Below are 26,735 nucleotides of genomic sequence, written 5' to 3' on the forward strand. Positions count from 1 at the left end.
CCACCCCTCTGCTATTTTTACCCCATCCCTCCAGGTCCTACCACTACGTGACATCCTAAACCGTCCCTCACCAGCTTCCTTGTAGCCCCCTTAAGATACTGGAAGGCCACAATAAAGTCTCCTTGGAGATTTCTCCAGACTGAACAACCTCAACTCTCAATCATAGAATCATCATAGAATAATCCTAGAATGGCCTAAGCTGGAAGGGACCTTAGAGATCATTTAATCCAGCCTCCCTGTCGCCAGGGACACCACCTCTCGACTAGATCAGGCACCACATGGGGCCCGAATGGGAATCGAACCCGCGACACCTTGGTGTTGTTAGCGCCACGCTCAACTGATTGAGCTCACCGGCCCTCTACATGCGAAGGATGAAATGGCCACAACTCCCAGCCGGGCATTGCAGTGCTATAGCCAGTGTCAGCCCACCCAGATGTGTTCCCTGCAGCAGATTTTAGCCATGACCACAGCATCTGCCATCACGCCCGTTCTGGTACTACTGAACCACTTAATGAAAGCAGTAAGTGGCTTGTCTCCCTGGGCAGATCAAGGCAGGACAGGGAAAAGCAACCTTCCCTAAAATTTACCAACAGGGCAAGAATGTCAGTAAGTTAATCCAGGTCTAGCCAGCAGGTAAACTGAGCTCTAAATATGATCTAGACCATGACAAAAACACTCTACAGGAATGTCCCTGAAATGCCTCAAACCAACAAAACGCCAGCCCAATGAGCCCTCTGAGAGCGCTTGGTCATAGATATTTAAACCCAGTTCACTCACGGCAAAACCGTGGGCACCTGCCTGCAAAGCAATAGTTGTATCCATCACACACAGCACACGTGTGGCTCTCCTGTCACCTGCTCCTTGTCCTGTCCTGGCCAGGACAGGCAGCTCTCAGCTATGACTGCTGTGTGGCACTGACAGCCCCAGTCACAGCGTGCAGCCTGCTGCCAAGAGGTCCAAGGGACTGAAGGTGCCTCTCTACATCCCCAGAGCATTTTGAAAATATCTCTCTTGCTCCTGTGCATTTACAAGCCACTTCAATCCCATTAGTGCAGAGGAATGACGAGAGTTAAACCTGCTAAGGAAGTTCAGGCAGGTCTTATCTTGTAACCTGTGTTCAGAAGAAGTCTTTGAGTTCCTCTGCTTTGAGTGACACTGTTACCTGAATGCTGCAAAGGATGCACCAGCACTGGGAACAACAGCCACAAGTGAGAAACCGTCCCGGTGCTCCTTGGGACTCTGAAAATGCAGAAGACTCCATTTCTAAAGTGAAAAGATGCCACCCAGAAGCAACTCAGTGCTTGGCTTCTGCTAGCATAAAAGCAGAAACTGAAAACTGGCACTGGGAAGAAAGCTGGCTCATAAAAAGAAAAAAAGCATGAATTCCAGACAGCAGCAAGGGGAGCGGTGGTAGTACAGAGCAGAGGGAGCTGGAAGGGCAGGGCTGTGCGTGCCTGTCACTTGGAGCCAGAGAGCCAGGGTCCCCCAACGTGCTGGAAACAGTCCCACACGTGGCATGTCAGCTGGGGGTCCCGGGCTTGGCCCCCACCATGTAGCAGCATCTCTTCTGACAACATAGTCCCTCGCTAGGAACGCACGGCACCGGCCAAGGCAGCCGGGGGTGTGTGTGTGTGTGCTCCTGCCAGCGGGCAGCGAGCAGCTGTCTGCTGGCACGAACACCACGCTGGCAGCACCGGGTCTCAGCGCATTCACTTGCATCTGGCTGGGCTCGTTGTTCAAAGTCTATCCTGAGCACCAGGGAGCCTGATGTGCCTGATACACCACAGCACAAGCTGTTCCCCCCTTCACATCTTTCAGACGCATCAAGCAGTATGAGAAGATGACTGGTTTCACCCAGGACACTCCGCTTGTGTCCCTTGGTGGAGACAGTAATGGGGGAAGCAGCCACTTCTAGGCAAACTCAGACCACCTAAAACGTCACCTCAGGCCACACGCAAGTGGCTTTATCCGATGGCAAGAGGAAATCTGCTTCGTGAAAGGTACAAGTGGAGCAGGAAATTAAGTAGAGGAGGTGGATAATAAAACTTTGGGCGATACGACTGCAGTCTCTCACATTACGGCTAGGTCTGGCTCCAGCACTGACTGCAGGGCTGCTGGCAAGACCTCTAAATCTCTGACTGTTCAACATCCAGGCTGCTCTATGCACAAACTCCTCTTTTCAAGCAGAAAGCCACATGTAAGGGAACTCAGCCTCCCACTTAATCCATGGATATTAGCGGCATCTGCGGCAGTACCCTCAAACGTTTTGTGGTTGAATGTAAGACCACAGAGGGTTCCCTGGTGGGGATGGGTTTTCGTCCCTCCCAAAAAGCACTGGCAGGGCACTGGGTGCGGTGCTGCTCCCCCCACGCCGACAGCAAGGCGGGCAGGAGGGATGAGGCATGTCTTCAACACCAGCTCTGGTTACTGATTACGAGAGGGACTCACCTCACTGACAGACAGAGCTAATCAGGCGAAGGATGCTGCATTCCAGCACCAGGGCAGCAGTGAGGAGAAGAGCTGGAGCTGATTTCTCAGAACTGCCAGAGAGGCAGGCACCTCGCTCCCATTGCCTCCACAGCAGAAAAGGCAACAAAACAGACCCTAAAACCCGGCATGTTTTAGGATGTATACACTCCAAATATCACCCTGGGCCCTGGGCTCTGTGAGATGGCTGCAGAGTCTCATGAAAAGCCAGGCCTTGGCAGGCTTGGCTTTCCTTTAGGGCCAGGATCACATTATGGCTGTCATAAGAAGTTCTCTTGCCACTCCCCACTGGGTAAGCTGAGGTGCTCTGTGTAACCAAGTTGTCCTGGAATTTTTTCAGCTGACACAGGACCTGATCTGCAGTAGGATGCTAAGAAAGAGGCAATGCTTTGACCACCCACATCCCCACAGACGGGGATGTGCTGTCAGAGTGCTCATTTCACATTTTAATCAGAGATTTTAATCAGAGATTGAGAACGGAATCCATGCCTGAAGGATGATTACATGAAGTGGCTGCGATGTTGGTGGTTTGTTCCTGCTACTACTGCAAAGAAGCCTCTTCCTGCCCTCAGATGCTGAATGTGCTTTGGTTGCGCTGGCAAGACACTCACTGTCCCTTCTGACTGCTTTGACCCTCTCTTCCCGTCACACGGAGCCATTACTGTCTCATTTCCTATTCCTGTATGTGGGATTGTTCACGTTCACAAACCTCCAGCTCCAAGTCCTGAAGCTACACCTCAGCATCACAAGCAGAAAATTCTAGCTCTTCTCCTGTGTATCTGCACCTCTAGGCAGCTCGGACCATTCACCACCACCTCCACTTTCTTGTCCTGGTACATCACCACCACTGCTGCTCCCGCAACCTGGTTCTGCCCTCTCCCCTCTCCAACACTTGAACCAAGCAAGTGTCCAGTACAGCTTCCACTTGTGCAAATGAACGGGCTGCTTGTCTGAGCCTGGAGTAATGAACCTCTGGGAGTTCCAACAAGAATGTCCCAAGAGGCTCCAGAGCCCTTCTTGTTCTTTGGGGATCACGCTGGGATTTTCTTTGCTTTGGGTCTCTCCTCGAGTAGTGGATATTTGCTGTTCTCAGCTGAAAGGGAAGCAGCAGGAGGAGAGCTGCTCTGCAAATACACACGCTATTACGGCTGTCCATCCCAAAGAGTGGCAGCGGGTCTGATCGTTTGGTCACAGCTATTAGATCAAAATTTATCACCAATTGAAGCCACCTTTCAGCGTTATGCAAATGCAGCAGCCCCAAACCACCTGTCCTTTTTTTCTTGACTATTCCACAAGGAAACACAAAACATCCTCTGTCCCTTCAAGAGAAGCCAAGTAGAATATTTTAAGACTAAGAAAATGTTTCAGAAACCAACCCAGGAGGATGGTAAGCTCCCCATCTGTAATCAATTACAGTCGGGGAATGCCTCAGCTTCAGAGCACATTAGTCTTATCAAGTATATTGCAATATCTCAAAATACAGGAAGATTAAATCAGAAAGAGAAGTCAATGAGGAATGCATGCAAGAAAAACAGCAAGTTGTAAAGCAGGTTTCTGAGTTCTGTTACATCCTCCATATTTCTGAAAGTCAGCAGTGTTTCTCTCCGAAAATCTGCACAGAAACCACAGCAGCCACAAGAAGTGCTACTGCACTGCTAACAGCCAGTTTCCAGTCTCCACCAGCGTTCATTTCTCTTGCCTTCAGCCTTTGCTGCCTTGTCTCTTGAGCTGCTTATTTTTCACAATTCTGCCTTGCCCAAACCCTTGCTCTGGTTCCAGCACGGTGACCAGGCACACAAGGTGTTTTATGGCCACCTCTGAGCCCCAGTTCCACCTCCTTCGAGGCCGGTGCCCTGCCCCTACAAGGAGCTGTTGCCCCCTCTCCTCTCCCAGCCCGGGGCAGCACTGCAGACCACCCCGTCTTGCCTGCAGCCCCTCAGGTCGCTGTGTCAGTCTGAACACAAAAGGGAGGACGGGGCACCCTTCTCTTCTCACATTTAGGAGGTTTACTCACAGCTCCTTTATGCACATTCTTATACCAAGCTGAAATTTCAAACAGCTCTTCTACCTCCTGCTTATTCTTAATACGTACAGAGAGAGTAGTTGTATCTCTTCTCAGTCTTCATTCTACCAATCTAAACAAGCTGAGACTTCCTTCTACCTAAGCAGGCTGTTCATTTCCCCCGTGAAAACTGGGAAAATTCCCAGAAGTGTAGTAGCTCCCCCTGTCCCTGTTTAGCCCAAATTTACCTCTCGTGAACCAGAAAAAAGGCTCACCACTGCCTCAAGTAGAGACAATCCTCTCTCTACAAGCCCTTTCCTTTAGTCCTTCCAGAGCTGTATTTATCTTTTTTTTCACAGTAACAGCCTGGCATGCTGATTTACCCTGTGATTTATTTGTACCTATCTAAGCACTTTCCTCCTCTGCCATTGCCCAATAATGTTATCCCAGCTTAGAGTTAAAATTTCTGCTCCAAACAACATGTGAACTTCCATTCATACTCTTAGGTTTCATGCTACCCAGTTCACTCCTATTCTCAAGGTGCTCATGGTCTTCCTGGACGGTATTTAATCCTCCCTTGTATTGACCACACCTGGTTTTGTCTCATCACAAATTCCACTTGCACACCATTGCCTTTTGTGCCAAAAATCATTAAAGCAAACACTAAATGTGACCTGCGGGGGAACTCCCAGCTGTCCGTTCAGTGCTGCTCTTTGTATTCTCCTTTAGAGAGACTATTCACATCCAGGTGTTGCACCAAACCATAACTTCTGAAGCTTAACTAATAGTATCTCACACAGCACAGTATCGTATGCTTAACTGAACTTCAAACAGACTGAGTTACTACACTTCCTCTGTCCCCAGAACGATTTTTTTTTTTAAATCAAATAAAGGTATTAAATTAGTTTTTGTAACCTGCCTTTGATAAACCCATGTTGTGTTTGCTTGCAGGATCTAATTATTCTTTCATTTAAACTCTGCTCTGAAGTCCCGAACAATACCTCTGAGGTGAGACTAAGCAGTCTGAATTTGTCAGGATTATTTTCCTTCCCCCTCTCCCATACCCTCAAAAAAACAGAAAGGAAAAAGAGGTATTACGTCCACTACAATGTAATCCTGTGAAACCACTTGTAACCTGATAGATTTATTGAGGACCCTTGCCTTTGGACTTGTAGCTTAACTGGCTCAACAGCACAGTGGTTGGAGCAGAGATCTCTCAGGTGCATTAGCTTCAACGGCTTTTGCCTTTCACTGCTGGCCCAGTCACCTTCTGTTTCTATGAATCTCCCATTGTAAGCCACCCTTTCCCTGACATTCATCACGTCACCCTCATGGAGGTAATATATTAATCCATGTGGTTCCCACTTTGGCTCTTTAATCCCCAACGTCTTCTGCTTCCTACACCTCCCTAGATGCCATAGCCCTGGTAATTCTTTCCTGGTTTCCACATTATGGGGACTGCCCAGTGTTTGTTTTTTTTTCCTTTGCAAGATCTAATTCAACTTGACTTTTGCCAGTTTCCACTGATCTCTGCCCTTTCCAACCATCAGGGGTGAAGCCTCATGATACTCTTCTCCACTCCTCTGCCACTTCCAACACCACTTTGAAGCAGTTATTTATGAAGTTACATCTACAGCCTTTTTCTGCCAGCTCCCCTCTTGCTGAGAACAAGAACTGCAGATCATTTCTGCACTTTTCACAAAAAAAGATTTACAATGAGTCCACAAGCTCTTCAGTGCATCAGCTCATTCTCCTAAGCCAGGCCTAAATTCAGAGAGGTCAGAGCCTGCACACGTGTCCCAATTCCACTGAGCACCCCACCAGCACTGCCGAGTGTCACCCCACAGTCTAGACACAGCCCTGCTTATCAAGCTTCCTCCTTTTGGAAGAAAAATATGAGTTACAACATCCCTTCTGTTGCTTTTCCATTTAATTTAACTATGAAGGCACTTGATCCTAAAATGTCCCTCTGCAAGGTCTTCATACCTGCTAAAAACAGCTCTGAAAGGCCACCCTGTGCTCTCACAGTTGTTGGGAAGGGCTGTGCTGGCTACTGCATCCGAGAGTACCTGGGTTCTCCCCTTGACAGGAACATGTTGGCTCCTTCTGTGCACTGTGACGGTGTGATTTCGGGTGGTACCTATCACCCCTACAGACATCTCTATTCAACGTCAGGGCGAGCAGCTGGGCTCTAGCACACCCCTGTAGATCTATCATCTTTTTCTACAGAGATCTTGTCCAAACCCTAGTTCTGTTTTTGTCTACCTTACAGCCTTACCTTCCTTGTTACTAGTGCACAGTGGTACCCCCTGAGAGTTACTGCCCTTCTGTCCTACTGAACAAGGCAATACCTGTGCTCTGGTCGTGATTGAGATTCCATCAATCTTTTCCAGATTTCTATTCCATAGACACACAGTCCTTATGCCCAGGAACAGCATGTGAGGCCTTGGTTCAGCCAAAACGCTGTCAAACAGGTGGCTTTTAAACAAAGACGAAAATGTATAAACCTCATCAGTCATCACTGCCGGTCCCAAGAAAAAGCTCTGCCCTTTCAGAGGTGCCCCTGCCCCAGCCCCTAACCTCCCTCTCCAAAGCTGACCTCCATTTCAGTCTGCACCGTTCCTTGTACTCCAATCGCAATTCATCAGCCAGGCACGAATAGCTGTGTTTTCAGTCTATAAATCACCAGGCTAGACATCTGCCCGGCTTTCAAAGGAGTTTTGTTCTTCTTGCTGGCTACCGCAAACTTTAAGGTACTTGGAGGACTGAAGCAGCCCGACCACCCCCTCCCAAGCAACTTGCGTTGATTTAAAATGCAAAGTACGGCTTCACAGAGAGAGCCCAGATGATGATAAAGCACTATTGTTTGTGCCTCTATGGGTCGAGGCTCCAAACTTGATTTTTGCGGGTTATTCTGAGAGGTAGCTGCTGACGGGGAGAGACAGAGACAAAGCTGTGTGTCCCTGTGTGCTGCAGACCACCTCCCCTGGCCCTTGTGACGGCCCTTACACAGGCTGAATAAGAAGTGTTACAAGATGGTGTCCTCCAGCATCCCACAAAGACTTGCCAGGGAGGCAAAGCCAATGATCAGAAAGAAGCCATCAAAGGCAGTCCCACCACCTCCCCCTCGGGTCAGGCAGCGAGTCACCGAAGTGCCGGGCACAGCTGTATCAAAGGAGCTGACACCTCCAACAACATCGTGCTGGCGCTTGATCTGCTTCAGCAGTGAAAAGGAGACCAGTCAGCAGCTCCACAGCACGGCACAAACGCTGCAGATGGGCTCTGGGTGGATAAGGGTGGCTTTTAACCCCGTGTTCTCTGTTTCTGCCAGTCACAAGAGCGTGAGGCAGTTTGCAGCCAGCTGCTGAGAAGACAGCTCAGTGTGTTCACTGTGTGGTGTCTGAGGTGAATCCTTGCTCAAATTCTTGCTCCTGCTGGAAACGACCAGGAGACTGAAGCTCACCTGCGGATCAAAAGGCCAGGGAAGACTGTGCTGGGGCAGATCACATGGAGCAGGGATGCTGGGAGAGGCAGTCTTGTGCTTCTTGCCCATGATTTAGCACAGCCTCCTGCTCTCCATTTCATCGACTCCTTATGGATGTGTCTCTACTATTCTAAACACTTTCACTTTCCCATCCTGAAATAATTTCTGCCTGAAACACTAGTCTGTTTTACCATTATCGCAATACTTACAGGCAGGCTAATTCATTCTTTTATCCGGAAAAGCCCTCACTCTACTTTAAAATTATTCTCTTTTTCCTCACCTCTATTTCCATGTTTCCTTTGCTATCCATCCCAGTGGATCTGACACATCCACTTTAATAGAAGACAGTGACCTGTGATAAAAATATACTTTTATAGAGTGCTTGGGCAGGAAGCATTACAGAACCTGAGCAAGAAATAAAAATACAATAGACTATATCAAAATTCTGCTCTGATGGACTCATTGCCTTGAAAACAGAAACAAGTGAGCAGACACCTTGGCAAGGACTCAATCATTTTCTAAACAGCATTCGTGAAAACAGTCACAGATCGAAAGCTGCTGTAAAGTTATCTGGAATAGGGAAAATAGTAACTGATGACACGCTCAGACACTCTGAATTTTTAAAGTTACAACAGAGAGATAAGATCAGAGCTGAAAAATCACCTGTGAGAGATTACACAACAGCACCAGGTCTATGGGGCAGTGTCTCCCAACAAGGGACCAGAGAATTGCAGGCTGTGTTCACAGCACCCAGAAAACTGCTGAAGCGCAGGCCAGGGGCTCTGCACCCCTGGCCGTGATGGGGAGAAGATGAGATGAGGGGAGAAGGTGCTGGGCAGCACAGCTGGGATCGAGGAGTGGTTTTGCACTAATCTTCCAGCTCACAGCCTGAAACTGAAAGCACCGCACCACTGCGCTCTCAGCTCTCCAGAGGACACTGGTGAACAGAAAAGGGTCTTCTCCACCAGGTCTGCATGGACCTACCCTGGCTGGAGTACGCTGCATTACCCAGGACAGAAAGCCATTCAGGACTGAACTGGAGAAATTTACTTTCATAAGCATTCACGAGCACACGAGAATCCATGTGTTTTGCAGCCATACTACTGACCAGAGTCCCAAGACTACAAACTTCCCCTTGACTGGTAACACCGATGAGGTTCCAGAGCATCGGCTCCCTTTTCCTCTGGGGCAGAAAATGCCTGCTCAGCCCTGGGGAGTCAGAGATGCTGGAAGAGGCAGTGGAGGCAGCTGCCTTCTGTGGTAGCGGGAGCAGCACAGTCTCGAACCTTGAGGGCTTTTACCTCTGTGAGGAAAGCAACAACTAAGTAAAACCGTACACTGGGGCTGCCTGTTTCTCCTCTTGGAAATTGAGCCTCCCGTCCCACAGAGCAACAGGAAAAATTACATTAATTTCCACAGAGATTTTATCACCTCAGTCTTGGCACGGGAGAGGCATCTCCGCCCAGCTGTGAGCAAGCGAGTGCATTTTGCTGGCTTTTTTTATGTAATCAGAACAAATTCCTTGGAGATGAGTCACAGGGTTTCAAGGGTGTCCAGAGAGATGTCAAGCAGGCCTCAAGTGTAAATCGGCGACACACCTTGCGATGCACGCTCACAGGAAGGCCCCTTCCCCCTGCGGACACCAGGCAAGGGAAGGGGCTTGATGGATATTCCCAAGGAGGCTCCCAGGACCTCCCCTCATACGTGTGGCACCTCCAGACTCAGGACATTGTTGGTGTTTACATTTCCTCTGTAAAGACAGTAATGGTTTCAGAATGCAACTGGAGTGCTTCCCTGCAGCTGCTCTCCAGGCTTAAACACTGAAGATTTTTGGTCATTCAGGCTGGAGGCACCCAGCAGTCAGGGAAAAAATACTTGAACTTCAGAAACTGAGCTGCTTCTGTCCCACTAAAGCCTGATCAAACTGCAGGGATGTTCGTTATGGAGGAACAACTGCATCCCATGACAGTTGTTTCAGTGCTGTGATGTTACTGCATTAAACAAACCTGTTCCACTCCCCTGCCCAGGAATGAGCACTCCAGTCTTCATGGGTCTGCAGGCCAGACAGAGGACAGAGATGATAACTTGCATAATTTCAAGCCGTAGCCTGCTTCAGTGTCTCCTTTAGAGGCTGAAATGGAGAGAGGGACCAGGAAGAAGTAGACCTGGACACAATCCAAAGTGCCGCTGATGAAAAAGCTGTAGATGCTCTCGGGACTTTGGGTGGACGGAACAGGCAAAAGCCTCGGTGGAGCTTGGCTCTGGGTCAGTCTCTTTTTACTGACGCCAAGGACAACTTCGGCACAAGGTACCAGCGCAGGCCAGCCTCCCAGCTTCCAAATGACACGCAGTTCCCTCTTTGAGCAGGGTGTGCAGAGCACTTCCAGTGTAGAGTGGGGCAAATCTCCATTTGTGTGTCACTTGAGGGCAACTGCTTATGCCCTTCGCCTTTCAACTTCACCCTCAGGTGACTAACAATTACCAGCTACCATTAATATTAAATGGGAGAGAAAGAAATGCAATCCTCTCTCTGCTCTTCACATTCCACAATATCACAAACAATTTGTCATATTGGGAGGGGCAGAGGCAGCAGCAGCATTTATTATTGATACTTGGGAACAGATGGCTTTTCTTGTACCGGGGCAGAGAAATGTAAGAGGAGCCTGTGGGTGAGGATGTGAGGATTAGATGGGCAGACACAGATCAGATAACCAGTCTTCAAGTGGAACAGGAACCTTCCTCCTAAAACCAGCTCTGCTGGCCTGCAGAGCTCTCATGAACAGTCCTGGCTGCAGAAACAAATCCAGTGACATCTGAATAAGTGAGGCTTCACCAGAACCTTTCAACGCTCCCTCACCTTCGTACAGAACATCCTGCACACGATGACTGACAGCTTCCAGACAGCAGAGGCCTGACAAACCAGGCACCAGATGGTCTAAGAGCCCTTATCGGTTGCATTTCACGTGTTCATCCTCATCCACCGCCCTGTGCCATGCAAGGCAATCCTGAGACCACACGAGGCGTCCAAGAGTGACTTCCTCCTGCCTCCCACTGGCTTCTGCATCCCACTCAGGGTGCTGGCCTCCAGAATCAAAGACCCAAGTGATCTGGACCAGCGACTTCAACCAGAGACTCTGTCATCCAACTCTTTTTGCCAATTATTTCCCATTGATCTGTGTAAGGATCAAGACCAAGAAGACTTCATTCTTGTCAGCTCCTGTTTAGGTGTCTTTGAAGTCAGAGACATCTACCAGATTGCAAAACAGGATTGGCACAGGACACTTGCTGTGAGTGTCCCCACGTCCAAGAGCAGACTGACATCCTTATGAGACAGAAGGAACAACTGGGCAAGAGTGATTGTCCCCCAAAGGCAGCCCATTCACCAGAGTGGACACAGCGCACCACAGAGACAAAGGAAGCAGCTGTGCTGACTCAGATGTGGGCCTGGGTAGCCCAAGGTCCTGTCTCAGGCAGTGCTTATAAGCAGATGCCCAGGCAAGAGTCAAAACTGGGCAAGCCAATGCGGATACCTCCTCTACTACTGCAAGAATGACATTTCTCAGCTCTTTTCCACGTGGCGATTTCACAAGCCAGACACTACCTCTGCACAAAGTGACTCAGTTCAGTTTTACTCTCCAGACATACCCCTTAAATCCTGTAAATGGGCACTCAATTTCCCAGACAGCACTGATGAAATCCGTGGTTATTCTACCAAGCAAGGCAGACTTTTTAGCTACCTCCACAGGCCCAGGATGTACTTCAGGACCAAAATTTCCAGCTCCTTGATATATTTGGGACTTCCCCACAGTCTTTTCCCAACCCCAGTTTGTTCTCTTGGCCTCTGCTGAGAAGTTGTTTCAAAGCCTCATTACTCTGATAATTAGACAAGCTCTTTTCATTTTTCAAGCTGCCCAATCACTGATTTCTAATTCCTCTCAGTCTGCCTAGGGTCACGCAGCCTGTGAGAGTCCTAAGACACAAACAATCTTGTGATGTGGAAAAACACCACTTTTCAGCTTCCCTCTTGGCCTGGATCAATGGCAAAGTGCTTGTGGTGAACAAATACCAAGTGCCAGGGGACAGATACTGTCCACAAACAATACAGCTTTTCACAACGTGGAGCAGGATGTAGAAAGTTGCCCTACCTAGAAGCCAGTGAAGAGGGGGAAGGAATCGTAGAAAGACCTGGCCACATCTGTGCTGTGAAAGACTGAGCTCTACCAAAAAAGCAGCAAACCTTCCCACTACAGAAGCTTTGATCAGTGTCCAAATCTATTCTAGTTTGGTACAGCAAATGGACAGACCCGAAGGAGTGTCTTCATACTCCTGTATAATACCAACAGCTTTTGTTCCTATAAAAACACTGTTCCTGTCGCTGTCACAGTACCAGAACACGTTTCTAACGTAGATCTGGCTTTACAGAGCTGTCTCTGCAGAGCCACGATGTGTTTACACTATCTAACTGCTGCTGAACAGTCAGCCGAGAGCGAACACGCACGGGCTAATCTCACCTCCCCCACATTTCACAGGGGCTGAGGAGGGGATCATCTAGCAAAAGAAGCCTACGGATTAGAGAGCAATACAATGGATCAAAAAGCAGGAGGAGGCCACATCTCTTCAACCTCAGAGGAGAACTGCTCCCTTCCACCCTACTCGGGCTAACATTTATGTGAACCTTTTCCCTGCTGCTTGAAGGAATCACATTATACACACATTCCAGAGAACTTTTCCCAGCAGAAATAACCATTTTTAACACACACTGCGCTTGGGAGAATGTCTAGAATTTTACAGGCAAATGCATGGGTCGAGCCGTGTTCTGACCCATACAGGAAAGCTGTAAGTTGACATCACCATCCCAGTCATGCTCTGGAGTCGGGGCAGTCGGCGGGCTCGGGAGGAAGACGTGCTCGGCAGGAGCTCCCTACCTCTTTGATGGCAGACATCTTGATGTTCTCATAGTAGTGCAGCGGTGCATTGGGTGAACTCATGTCATAGCCAAACCCAGCTACCGCCACCTCATCACAGTTGTGGAGCGCCATGGTTATTGCTACGCTTCCCAAGGTGGGGATGTTCTGAGAGGAGAGAAAGCAGGCATGGAAGTCATTAGCAGGTTGCCATTTCTATAATCAAAGATTTCCTCTTAATGTCTCTGCTCACAGGGGCACTGCTGCTACTAAGCAGAAAGTCAGGAACGGGGTATTTGGCTAAATCTGCGCATCAGCAGCCCAATGCCAGCTTGCGGGGTCAACAGCGTTCCAACTGGTAAAGAAAATTGTACATTAGCCAGCTTCCTGCAAAGCATCTAGGACAACAGCAGCAGCTCATGGTTGAGGCTCTATGACCTGACTCTCCAGGGGAGTATTGCAGGGCAGAGGGATTAATGCAAATGGTCAAACTTCCCTTCTACAACTTTGCTATCCTGAGAACAGGGCAGCAGACGAGCTGGAGGATGAATCACAGTGGATACGTAAATTTTCTGAAAATAAAACAGATGTAGATTCTGGATTACAATTCTGTCCATATTACTGGCTTTCAGCTAGGCTAAGGAGGAATACTTATCCCAAGCAGGCCACCACACAGGAACAGCACAAACTATCTTACTGAGGGCACAGGCAGTTTAGGGAGGCTGTAAAACAGCTCTGGGAGGTGGAGAGGAGATCAGGCAGTGTGCACTGAGAGCCCTCCCTTTGCTCAGGGGCACCCCCCAGGCAAAGGGCACACTGGCCTGTGCCACCTGGCCACAGCACACTGGGAAGTGACACCCTAACTGTCCTCTCCCACATGGCATCCTGCCATTTGCATCACAGTCAAGCCTCCACCCTTCCCATTCCCCATTTCATCTGGTTTCTGCCAAGGTCCTGTGACAGCAGTGCTGTACGGCTGCAACTCCTCTTGTTCCTTCAGGTAATGGGACTGCTGTGACAGGCAAGTGTTTCCAGTGTAAAACCCCATCTCACAGACTCTTCTAGCTCCCCTTTAGATAAATCCAGAGGTAGCTTTGCCCCAGGGGCTAGGGAGAGGCTGAGAAATCCACCCACATATCTTCATTTGTAGAGCATCCAACACCGGCATATCAAAAGTATCATGGATTCAGAGGACATGCTCAGACAGTCACCAAGGGTGACAGCCTCTTAGCTGAGATGTAGAAACCAACTGCATGCTTATATTTAAATAGCTCACCCTGAACCAGTGAGCAATGCTATTGCATTTCACCTGATGTTCATAACAGACTGGGAACACAATGTTTTCAGTTTCTGCTTCTCGTTTAAAAGAACCGGCTTTTGGTAGCACGCTGCCCTTCTCACTTCTGATTGCCTGACTGTGCCCCAAGACCAACATTTTCCAAGCAAAGAATGCCACTCATATCCTAGCTGAGATGTGCAGAGCTGGGAGCACGACCCATGTGCTATGGAGAAGTCCATCACTACTCACTGGATTTACACTAATATGAAGACAAATGTGCAAAACCTGCTTATGTCTTAATCAGCAAGACATTAAATTCAAATATTTGCAGTGTGACTGCACGCCTGGAATTAAAAGACCTTACTTACATCCTCCTGTGCCAGGTCTCGATGTTAGGAAAAACAGCAGAGTCATTTTGTTGTCACTGCTAATTTCGACTGATATTGTTTTAATTTTGGTTACCGTAATTAATAGTTAATTCACTGGTAGCCATAAAATATCAAGGAGGGGTTTAAAAAAATGGGAAAAGTTTATTAGGCAAGAAAATTCCTCTGAATTTCAAAATATGCAAGAACATCCTGTCTTCCCAGGCACAGCAGTTCAAATTCAGATATCCTCAGCTTCATGTTTTACATAGGAGATGACATCCGGATATCACTGGAGTTGCATCAGCTGGTAAGTGGACTTGCCACAAAACCCTCGCCCTCCACTGAGCTGTAGTTACAGTGTCCAAAACATAGTGAATAAATGGCTACGTCCTTGAGAACGTGTCGTTGTTGGGAATAAGATGGCGTTAACACCACCCACACTTGTACCAGGCCCATTCCCACGGTACAGCTCAAGGGAGACGCAGGGTCTTTGCCTGGAGGGAATTTCACTGGCCAAGTTAACATTTAAGAGCTAACTTTCTAATGTGAGCCTTAGAAACCACAGAGAATTAATCATACTACCCAACCTCATGGGAGGATTGCCAAACCACCATAACTTTCTTTCAAGCGTATTCTTATTTCTATTTGGAGAACAGGAGCTTACAGAAATCAAAAGCGAATCTTCCTTTAGTCATCAAATATCCGCCTGACTTTTTTCTATACAATAAATACCAACAATGGCCTTTATGGAAAAATAGGAGATAAATTTCTCATCTGCTTCTGTTCTTCAGTAGTTCCAGACATGTCAGTATCTCAGTATCGCCTGCTCCTCTCAAAAGTGATTAAAATATCAAAGACTACCAAAGACTTCTTAAACTCCTGGACTGTAGTAGATGTTTGGCCCCTGCAACTATCAGAAAATCGCATGGTGTCCTTAGCAAAACAGTTCTGTGTTGCCCTAAAATCACATTCTGAAACCGATGATCCGGTGGCAGTTTTTAATTAAATTATGCCTTAGTGATGTTAGTACCCTCCAGTACCGCCGTAGCTACAGCCTAGTGCGTGTGTCCCCCTCAGAAACAGATCTGCAGCCACTCACAGCTTCACTGCTGAGATGCAGCCTCACGTCCTGCTGCTGCCGCCAGAACCCTGTGGGCTAGAGAGGACCACCTAGAAAACACTGCAAATATAATTATTTCTGCTATTCACTGAGGGCAATAACTGTTAGGGGAGCATTGAGGTGCTCACAGAGCCCACCCTTGGGTGTTTGGATAACAGCACCTGCTAAGGGAAGAACATGAGTACAAGCTCTATGTGTGTACCCACGTGCGCCTGCATCGAATACACGTAACTGGGCATTTCCTCCAGACTGCTTATGTTAAAGAAGAAGCAACCATCAGACAGATTAAATGGTATACTGGGGAATTAGAGAGCCTTGGAAAAAAATGAGCCAGCTTGAACAGAAACAGAATTGCTGCTTAACTAAATGTCATTAGTAAGTCAACACAGCGCTTCATTCCCGGTTTTAACTACAGAAACAGCTCTTTTCTCCTGTGACAGCCTGCCGAGCTTCTGCTACTCCTTCCCTCTGCTGAAAATGAAGCACTGCCTCATGCCCAGCTTGCAGCATGGGAAAGAGAAGGCCCTGCAGGATCTGGGGATGTGTCCCAGGTTGCGCTGCAAAGAAGCCAAGTCAGCAGCGTTCTCCAGGACTGGGGGAAAGGGCTCTCCCCTCAGCAAAGGTGGCAAACGAGAGGAGACACAGATCAGAGAGAGCAAACTGTTTTAACTGTTCTCTGGCTGCATCTACACAGCCTCCAAGCTCTCCTGATTGCATACATGCACACAAGTTCATTTGCTGCTAAGCTCTAATCTAGACCTAATGAACCACGTACAACTTTTGGGGCAAGTTTGGTGACAGGACACTCCAAAAGAAGTCAGGCATCATGGACACGGCTGTGCCAAACCTGGCTTGCTATGCCCTGCACGATGCGTCAGTGCAATCTCACCACACACACCCTTGTGCCGTGCCCCAAAGACATACCAAAGCAACCACCACACCTCTTGCGCTGAGCTATGAAAATAAAACTCTCTCAAACAACTGAGCAGGCCCCTTGTTTTTCTAAGCCATTGCTAAGGAAAAAAAAAAAACCAAAATCCCAACATTCTGCCTGAGGTGTAATAATTTGGGATTGGACCGGCTCAAAGCCCATCTTCCCGCTCACGGCTCTCCATGTGCCTTGGTTTTTCCTGCACCGCCAAGCAATGCTGCTTTCACCCAAATGGCTGAAGAACGGCAGCCCACCAGTGGCCAGCACCAAGGTGAGTCTCCTGGGATGCAGACCAGCTGCCAAAGACTGGCTGGTGCAGGCTAGGCCACGGCATGCCCAGCCTCAGGGGGTAGTGACGGGGACTCGCTGCGGTGGACCCGCTGGACCGTTGCTCCAGATATGGCCACAATGAGTTTCTTCTGACCTGAATTCTCCCAATTGGGAGGCCCTGGAAAGCATTGGCAGCCCTCTCCCCTGCCAGCTCCCTGCTGAAAGCACCGAACTTGGCCTTGCGAGCTCTGTACCTGCTGCTGTGTCTCACAGACGTCTGTCCCAGCTGGGGCCCACGGTGGGTACCAGGTTCAGCATCCCCTCTCCAGCTCTGGTAAACAACTGCAAGGGCAACATCCCTGGATAACACGACCAGCCTGAACTGAGAGACCACATCTCCAAGCTCGGCCTGGTTGTCTAAGCCCAAACATCTGGAAAATGCAGTGCTCCTGTCTAATATAATGCTCCCCAGGGACCAGCCTTTTGCCTGGTCCCATTTTGAGAGAACATAGCAGAGTGACAGGCAGGCCAGAGATGACACCAAAAGGCCATCTGACACAATGACAGCGACACGTCACCGCAGCAGTGCCGGGCAAAGGCTGCCTGTGCATCCGGAGCACGGCTCCTTCCAGGGGCTCGCCGGGACGTGCCCTCTGTGGGGGAGGGGAGCACGTGCCTGGTGGGTGCTTGGTGAGAAAAGCACGAAGACAAGAGAGGCAAAGATCTCTGGTCCTGTGCTGCGTCAGGGATCACTGCAAGCTCTGTGCCATACAAACAGAGCCAGTCTCACCACCAGGTCGGGGGACCAGAAATGCCTATAGCAGTACAGACAGACAAAGGACAGGTTCTCCTAACTGCTCCTACACTGGTTACTGCTATGAGGGGAAAGATTAAAGGTTTCCCTTGAAGAAATTGCTGTTTCATCTTCCATTGTGCCCCTGAAGAGGCTTCAAAGACTGGCTTCCCACAGAAGAAACAGTCAACAGAAATGAACGTCAGCCCTCCTTTGGACTTAGTGAAGGCTGAGCATCACCTCATGGGCTTGTGCTGGAGATCCAGTTCTGGCAACAGAATCTGGGGACCATAACTGCTCTTTGCTTAATGCATGTGAAAAACTCTCAACATTTTTCATTCTGTGCCTGGGTCATTCCTGTGTCACTGCCGGCTCGACTAGAAGGAAATGACTGCTGTAAATCTGATTTTAGAAACATTTGACTCCCTTAATATGTTAAATGAATTCCAGTTATTTATGGGATCTTACTTAGCCCAGGGTAAGACATATTGGATTGTTCCGACTATTTTCATTAAAGTCGAAGTGTTGCTAAAGAGTAAATTCCCTAGAACAGTGATGCAACTAGATATTCAGATTGGTTTGACTACTATATTATTTGAGGGAAAACTTGAAAAATTACTCACCTAGGAAAAACTGCCACCTTAGTTTTATCAGTTACAGACTTGATCACCTAGTAGCAATGATGTCAAAAGAAATAACAGAACCCTATAATAGCCATCACACACTGTATAGAACAGTCATTGTATTTTCTTTTTGTCCTTTGCACAGGAACAATCCCAAACCTATGCTTTGCTTCCCTTAGCAGGCAAGTTTGCAAACACAGCAAAAAAAGCAATTTAGCATCACTAACTGTGAGCAGGGAACTGTCTGGCATTCTGCAGAGTGGTCCCTGTCATGGGAGTGTACAACGTCTAAGTAAGGGGCTCCCACAGTCACCTCCACCCATGCACTGAATAAGATGCAATATTTGGTTTCAAAAGACAAAGCAGAGCATGTCCATCTTTTCCTTCACCTCCCCTAGCTATCTCTTGCTGTAAGTGGAGAGAGTCTCCAGCGCTGGCTCGGCAGCAGAGCGAAAGGGAAGGGCCAGGGGCCATGCAGGAGACACACAAGCTGCCCAGCAGGTTTCCGTTCTGATAGTTTACTGCTGAGCTCCTATATGACTTAGTCAAATATCTTTGATGACATTGAACCTGATAACACAAGCTCTGATTCACCGTTTGCCATAGAGCAGATTCCTGTGCAATGGAGGGAGTATTTCTTAAGGACCCAGCGATTTACCAAGAGGGCAAGCAAGGGCATGACTTTACCACAAGTTGGTTGCTCTGCGGTAACCACATGTGTTTCACTCTGTGCTGAATGAAGTTCATGGCCTACTCTTTCACTGAAAAGTAAACTCCTTTCAGTTTCTGTGCATCTATTATGCACAAGCACGTGGTTGGGCATTTACCGAGAAGCGGCTGGTATGCATTTACCTGCTGCCCTGTAATGGCTTGCCTGAGTGCCCGTGTCCCAGCAGGACATGGACTGATCACACTGCACCAGTAATGGATTTAACTGTCCAGTCCGTGAAGCAGATGCCCTGTTTTGCAAACTCAGAGCTTACAACGACACTAAGTGTCTATATTTAACTGATTGCAGCTGCAGTGTCCCTTTATCTGTCCCTCAACCTGCCTTAGAAGATACCATCAGAGTGCAAAAAAGAGAGAAGCATGCACCTGGAAGGATGAAGTGACAGACTGCTCCATCTGCCACCTCTCTTCTGCTCCATAAAGACCCAACAGGTCTCAAGACATGGCCCTCACACAGTGACAGAGAGCAAGAACAGCCCAGGAGACAAAGCCAGGACTAATGAGAGAAAGGGTTGTTATGATCTGAAAAGCTGCTGAAGGAGTGAAGGGTCACCACTGGCATCTCCAGAATGGCTGCCTGTCTACAGGCAAAACCACATAACAGCAAAGAGAAGCCCTGGGGCAGGACATGCTAACTCTCCCACAGCAGAGGTGAATTCCTAAGAGCATGAGGGCTGTCAGCACTCTGCAGAGGTGCTAATCCATGGCTGGGTGCCCAACACAGCCTGCTAACACCTCCTGCACATGGCTCCTGGGCGAAGCCCAGAGGATGCTGCTTTATGTCTTTAGTAAGGGGTCTATAGGTTCAGCCATTTCCAATACACAAAGTAAAGGCTTACAGTTTTGGGTAGCAGAGCTTAATCTCACAAGAAGTTAAATCATTAGCAGTTTCACGGAGGCACAGCACCAACAGAGAGAGAGAAACAAATATCACGGTCCGCACTGAAGTCCTCAGAGTCCTGACAATTTGTGCCATCAGAAATGTTCTCCTGGCCACCTCCCGCCATGCTGAGGGCTCCCAGAGGAGCCAGAAAGCCACTGCTCAAACGGCTCTGAGCGCTACTGAGAAGACAGGGTTATTCACTGCACAGCAAACAGCATCATGGCAATAAATCAGCCCTAGTGCTCTACATGCAACAGGCAATGATGCATCTGAACTGATGTTCATGCTTGTCCCTCAGTAAGCTGTGTGCAGTTTAAGGTAGCTTAGTGCATGTCTGAATTACAGCTGCCAAACCAGTAAGGTCTGGTTTCAAGGCCAAAAGACCTCCGTGCACAGAACTTCCACCTAAACAGCAATCACATCCATACGCCTCTGTCTAGACAGACAGTCAAGCCTGCGCCCACTGCTTAAGAGGACTGAGAAGATGATTAGCTCAGTTGGTCAGAGCGTGGTGCTGATAAAACCAAGGTGGCAGGTTCGATCCCTGTTCAGTCCCCACCTGTTGCCTGTTCTAGTTGAGAGGCGTCCCTGCCCGTGACAGGCAGGTTGGATTAAATGGTCTCTAAGGTCCCTTCCAGCCTAGGCCAGTCTATGATTCTATGATTCTTTAGTCAAAGTGAGCACCTTTACTAACTTGTTTCTTTTGTGCTAAATCGTCTTTAGGCATTAACATTTAACTTTCCCCAGACAGTGCTACGATCCTAAACTAAAGGGGTTTTTCATCATCAGCTTATTCCAAGAAAAGAGAAGTCTACACGTAGTAGGAAACAGCTCTCCCTCTTTTTAAGACTTCAGTAAACGGACTAAGAAAACTCCTGAAAAGCTTCACCCGTTCCAGAGAGAAGTCACTATTCATTGTGGTAACCAGTTTTGCTCCTTGCTCTGACTTTTGGCTACTAACGCACAAGTGCAACTAAAATGCACATCTGAGTTGTACCCCCTTCCTATCCTCCAGAATCATCTGGCCCAAATTATATTATCAAAGCAAAGGATGTTACTACATTCACCTTTGATTGAAGCCTGAGAAAAACGCTTTGAGATCAGCCCCAAACTATTTTGCTAGCTCTCCTCAACCTTGCTGAAAAAGCCCACAAATTACAAAGTTAATTGGCAGCACATTGTTACCATATGTGGTGTGCAAGAGAAGCAGTGAAGTTTATTTAGGCATCAGAACTAAAGAAGAGTGGAATATTACTGCTCTTTATGAGGATTTCATGATGGTCTTGAATATCAAGGCATCCCCAGGCTTGATCCTCCTGCGTGTTGCCTGCCCAGCACATCAGAGTGCACTGCAGCACAGGGGCACCGATCTGCCCCAGCGCGGTTCCCCCCAAGAAACTCGGGACACATACTGTGCTTTTGCTTACTAGACCTCAGCATTTTCTCTCCCTGTGTTCATATGCTTCTTTCCTTAGTAAAGTTTTCCAGGCCACGTCGCATTTCTGAAGCATGACCCTGAACCCAACCAGCCACGTTCTGCGGCCGCTGGGTCACGCCGTCTCTCGTGGAGCACTTCTCCTTGCTCTAGCTGCCTCACTCTTCCTGCTGGATCTCTCTGAAATCTTTGACAAGAGTTGGGTTCTTGGTCTGATCTCCACTCTTCCCAATTAAAGTCTCAGTGAAAAAAGGCCTGTAGCAAATTTTTATCACTGGGATCCTACTTAGGCTCTTTCTCCCTCTTAACAGAAGCAGCAGCAGCTTCAGTCAAAGCACTGGCACAGACGTAGCAGTATTCGCTAAAGCATGAAGTCCCAGCAGCTCCATGACAGCAGTCCACGGTTGATGTCTGCAGTGAAATTTGTACCCACAGGCTAGAAATACTCTCTCCCTATTTTTAAACTCTGACAGTGTCCTTGCACAGACAGCACAGGGTATCCTAACGTCCCAACCCCACAGATACACCTGCAGAGCCCCATCTGAAGGAATGAACTATAACTTACACAATCTAGTGGGGGTCATGGGCAAACACTGCTCACCTTAAAGCTCCATAAACTATTTTTAAATGCTCAAATGGGCTTTCACAAAGTGAAACATCGGGTTTCAATTAAGATGCCTTCATTTCCCAATCTGATGTGTGTTAAACAACCTATCAAAACCTCATAAACTTCAGTTCACAGCATTTTCATTTCCGGATTCTCTCTCCTCCCTTCAGCTTAAGTAATATCTTGTGTATTAAAATTACGTGTTTAAAAATAAAAACAAATCTGGAGAAAATAAAGGCAAAAGTCTTGATAATTACTGTCCTTCATTGGGGCAGCAGTCCTGAGTTTTTGGAAGGCAAATCAAAACCACATCCTTCTAAGGATGAGTTCTGGAGAAGGAGTTGAAATTATTTCCTAGCTGACAGAAATATTTGGGTTACCTTCAGTGCACAAAGCAAAATTCCAGCGGTTCCAGAACCCCAAGACAGCTTCTGTACATACATACGCAGCGATGCATTTCACAAAAGACCCATTCTATGTGCCGGAGTCTGCCTGCACACCTTGCACACTACATTTGAAGAAGTGACTTTCTTACCTCCAGGCACCCACCCATCTGACCTGTACAAAACGTCTCAACTTCACAATATAGTTAGAGCATGGAAAAATAAGGCACTATTCTGTCCAGTCCAAATCCATGCTTCGACATGGCAAATCTCCTGTACTGATAACAGCAGGGGCAGAGCAAGCAGACCTTGTCCAGCAAAAGTGCTTCTCTCTGGGTTTGTCAGCTGTGCTAATGTGCCCAAAAATGTCACGTGTGGTCTCTATCAACAACTATATCACATGCGTACATGAGTAATTTACCCACCCAGGGAATACTTTCTCTAATGGTTGATATATTAGGCAGAGCAAATATAAATAGGTTCTCACAGTGTTGCAGTGTGAGATAATCCGGAAAAACCAAGTCACCACCTAGTCCACAGTAACACTCCAAAAAGCTGCACTAGGGGTGACATACTAGAATGACCGTGTAGGTGTTCTGCTAATAACTATGTCCTAAAACTGTTTTAAATTGTTTTCTTTTGTAAGGTTTTACATTTAAAACCTGTCACTGTAAGATTAGAATTTTTTACTGAAGGCCTGATAAAACAAACCTTTACTGTTTTGTACTAAAAGCCTGGGTTATAGAATGAGCCATGTGATATTAGTGATTTTAGACTGAAGTCTCCATGAGGACAGCAAATCGTAAAACAGTAGCACGACCTTCAAGAGGACCTGCACCACTTCCAGATGGCTGAGGGTGTAGACAGCAGGGTTCCTTCTGCCTTTTGGGAAGGAGCTCCCTCCACCCACACAAACGATTGCCCTTCTGACAGGCTGCGGGTGACAGGAAATCACCCAGCTGGTGCTGGAAGCCTCCGAGCTGCCTCCAGAAAAGTGGCTCATTAACAGCCATTGCCTCCTACCAGAAAGGAAGGACCTTGCCTCAGCCTCCAGGAGGCTGAACACTGCCACCATCACAGAGCCGAAGCCCCTTCCCTTTGATGTCCAACAGCAGAGGCCCAAAGGAAAAGTCAGAACTGCATAAGCCTACTCTGCTGCTTGGTCTCTCATCCTTCCCCTTGGTTTTGCTTGTTCTGCTTTATACCTACCCCTCTGCCCATCAGGCCGTTGTTAAAAGGCAGTCCAATGAAGCTGAAAGCTGCCTCCTGGATGAAGAAGGGATTCAGGATACGTATCTCATGAGGTTCTCTTGGGACACGGGTTGCCACTGACTTCCAAAAGCCATCAGAGGCACTCTGGTAATGAAAAGAAAGGGGAAAAAAAAAAGAAAGAAAGGTAAAACAACAAACACAACTATACTCAAGAGAAAGCACATTGCTATTATCCTTACAAAAGTAAAATTAAAATGTACCACTGCCAGCAGTTGCTACTGTCCCTGCTCACTGCCACAAGGCACTAGTATTAGGTTGTGGTGGAGGGTGCATCCTGGAGGGGTGACAGCAGCACATGTGAATGCACTTGAGCTAGTCTGGGTGACAAGTGCAAGCAAGACAGAGAGGCCTGGGCTTCAGCACGAATGGCTCCCTTCCTGGTGCCATCTTTTCACTCTTATTGGCACTTTGGCTAGCTTGGTTAATGGCTTTAGTGTTGCCGCACACGTTGTGATCGCTCCCACCTGCCTACAAGGGGATGTGCCCTTGGAGAGCAACTGCTTTTAAGAACACTCAAAGAGCTAAAACCAACTGCACGGCTCTGCTTTCAGTGTGAGCTACTTGCTTCCCACTTCGTCCTAGACTTACCCTCTTCTGTTAGGTTTTACGTGGCTTAAACTGTTAAGCTTATAAAAGTGGTATTTTGTCTTGTGAAGTCACGCATGTCCGCAGTAAAAGAGAAGAAAACAACTATGTCCTTTATGCTTACCCAACAGATTGTTTTTTAATTGAAGTCTTCACCCTGCAAACATGGGAGAACACTGGCGTTGACTCCCGCCACCCTGACACACAGCCCTGCCTGGAGAGGGCTCCTGCCTCTCTGCCGCATCACCTTCTGCCACTGGCCCTTCTGGCCCACGTGTCAGCCGGAACAGCAGGAAAGCAGGAACAGCACGCACTGGGTCTCCGTGTTCACAGGAGTTACAGAACAACTATGCTCTAATGTCTGGGTTAAAAATTCAGAGTCAGGCACAGTAAGGTTGGCAGGAATTTTAATCTGCTAACCGACAGCTTTGGCAGGGTAATCCGATCGAATTCCTCCTTCTGGAAGCACTGAGCCATCTTCCTGGCAATCTCCACAACGAGCAAGAGGAGCAGACACTACACTCGACGTAAAAAGCACACACTTGCTTTGGGTTGCTTGCAGCTGAACAGTGACTTTACAATTGCTTTCAAGGCACTGCCAAAAATGTTGATGATCCCCTGCAAAATCCTCAGTAGCAATCGCCCCCGTAATTATCGACAGTAATTCAGCCACAGCGGATGCCTGCTGCACTGCACACACTGCTCCCGTCAACTCTCACACCACGTGGAGCTAAACACCTTGCAGAGGCTTCCTTATGGAACAATCCCGTAGTTATCTTTAGCTGCTGAATTTCAGATCCTGAAGAATGGAGCCTTGGCAGGTGGCTCCTGCCTTACGAAAGGCATTAATGCAGCAAACGTGACGAGGGTGCACACTGTTCCCCAAACCAGCAGTCTCAGGCAGCCAAAAACCGTTGCTATCCCGTTCTGATCCCACATGCCCCTTTGAAGCTGCCCTAATGTAACACACAGGGTAAGGATCTCATGAGCTTAAGTTCACATTTTGACAATGGGAAAGTGCTCTCAGGACTCTAAATGGATAAAAAATCCTAACACTCATGTTCTTTCATCATAGTTGAATCAGAAAGAATGTCTGGTGTCCAAGCAGTCTAACACTTTCCCTTATAACACAACATTTTCAGCTCTGGAGTGATACCACCATCTAAACCAGCAACAACAATAATAATATCAACAACAACAGTATCAATTTCATAAATATTACTAAAGTTCAACATCATTTTGACCAAGAGATTTGGCTTGTCAGCTGAGTTTTGCCTCCTTGTGAAAATTCATTTAAAAATGGATAAGTATTAAACTTTTGGAATTTCCTAAAGGGACACATAAAGTGGAGACCTTTCAGTTCTGGGGAAGGAGAGGAGGAAAAATATTAAATAAAAAAAAAATAATCACAGATTCCACTTGCATTAAGCATGCTCCAGGGCTCACAGAAATGAAGATGATAAACAAAAATCTTGAAACCATCTTATCATGGGTTTAAGCAGGCACACCCTGGAAAAAGAGTGTGTGACCTTCAAACTAAAATAAATTTATAAGTTCAATTACAGTTTCACGTGCAACTCTAAATATAGCATCGCCTACATTTTGCAAACAATTCAAACGAAAGGTCCGCAAGCTATTTAAAGTAGACAAAAGTGGCCTTTTGTCTGGACTCACAGTCCATAGGAGATTCTACATAAATTCTGGGATTTGATAGGTTTTACATGGCTTTTACACTACACGTAAGATATTAAAGAGAAAAAAAGAAGAAAATTACAAATATTTGAGATTTCTATTCTCTTTAGCTGTTGAGGATGAGTTAACTACACACATCACACTTGTCCATTTTCCTAGTGCTGCCGGAAGCACTAGGACCGTACCTGGGCTCCTCCTGGCCAGTTCAATGCCAGAGCAAACTAAACACGGACCCTACTCCCAAAACATTTTCCTCAGCTGTCGCACTGCTCTGAAATTGCTCTGGTTTCTCCCTTCCGTCTCATTTCTATTTGCTCTGTGTTCTTCCCCGCATCTTTTCTGGTCGGTTCCCCCCGATATCATTACTGAGGGACACCTTGGGTAATCTTTCATTTTGGTGTAGTTTCTAAAACAACTGTAGGGAGAAAAGTGGAATCTCAGCACTCTCACTTCCACCTATACAGGAGGCAGAGCCCCGAATAGAGCTAAAGAACTAAAAACTGCTTTCCCGGCTTACGATGACTGACATTCTCAGTCTTGTGGTTTGGCTCTACAGACCCTGTTAGTTCTGAGCTGTATCTCAAGCCTTGTGGTTTTGTTCTGCAGCTTGTCACTGGCAAGCTACAAAACACAGCACCACCGCAACAGCGAGCCCCGGGAGGCTGCTGCCCCGACTCAAACCTCCCGGGAGCTGCGGTGTGGAAGCGCAGCCCCTTCCAAGGCTCCCCTCCGCGCTCCCGCTGATGCTATGCCGGCTGTGGATGTTCGGTTTGATCGGACACAGATGTTCAGTGAGGCTTCCAAAGCGATTGCTTCCCGTCGGGAAACACTGTCCCTTTTTAGTCTGGGAGGAGACAGGCAGCAGCCAGCCAAAGGGCGGGCGGGGTC

The 26,735-nt window shown here is 47.8% G+C and overlaps 1 protein-coding gene across 1 annotated transcript in view; it reads right to left on the reverse strand.

The window, feature by feature from the left end:
* Positions 1-26,735, reverse strand: part of ST3GAL3 (ST3 beta-galactoside alpha-2,3-sialyltransferase 3) — a 77,821-nt gene that overhangs the window by 968 nt on the left and 50,118 nt on the right. The window contains exons 6-7 of the mRNA XM_009872038.1: positions 23,508-23,654; positions 12,899-13,045 (exon numbers count right to left, since the gene is read on the reverse strand). Of these exons, the coding sequence (XP_009870340.1) occupies positions 12,899-13,045; positions 23,508-23,654 (294 nt within the window). The remainder of the gene's footprint in view (positions 1-12,898; positions 13,046-23,507; positions 23,655-26,735) is intronic.

The sequence above is a fragment of the Apaloderma vittatum genome, unplaced genomic scaffold (assembly GCF_000703405.1).
Source record: "Apaloderma vittatum isolate BGI_N311 unplaced genomic scaffold, ASM70340v1 scaffold5496, whole genome shotgun sequence".
Taxonomy (NCBI): domain Eukaryota; kingdom Metazoa; phylum Chordata; class Aves; order Trogoniformes; family Trogonidae; genus Apaloderma; species Apaloderma vittatum.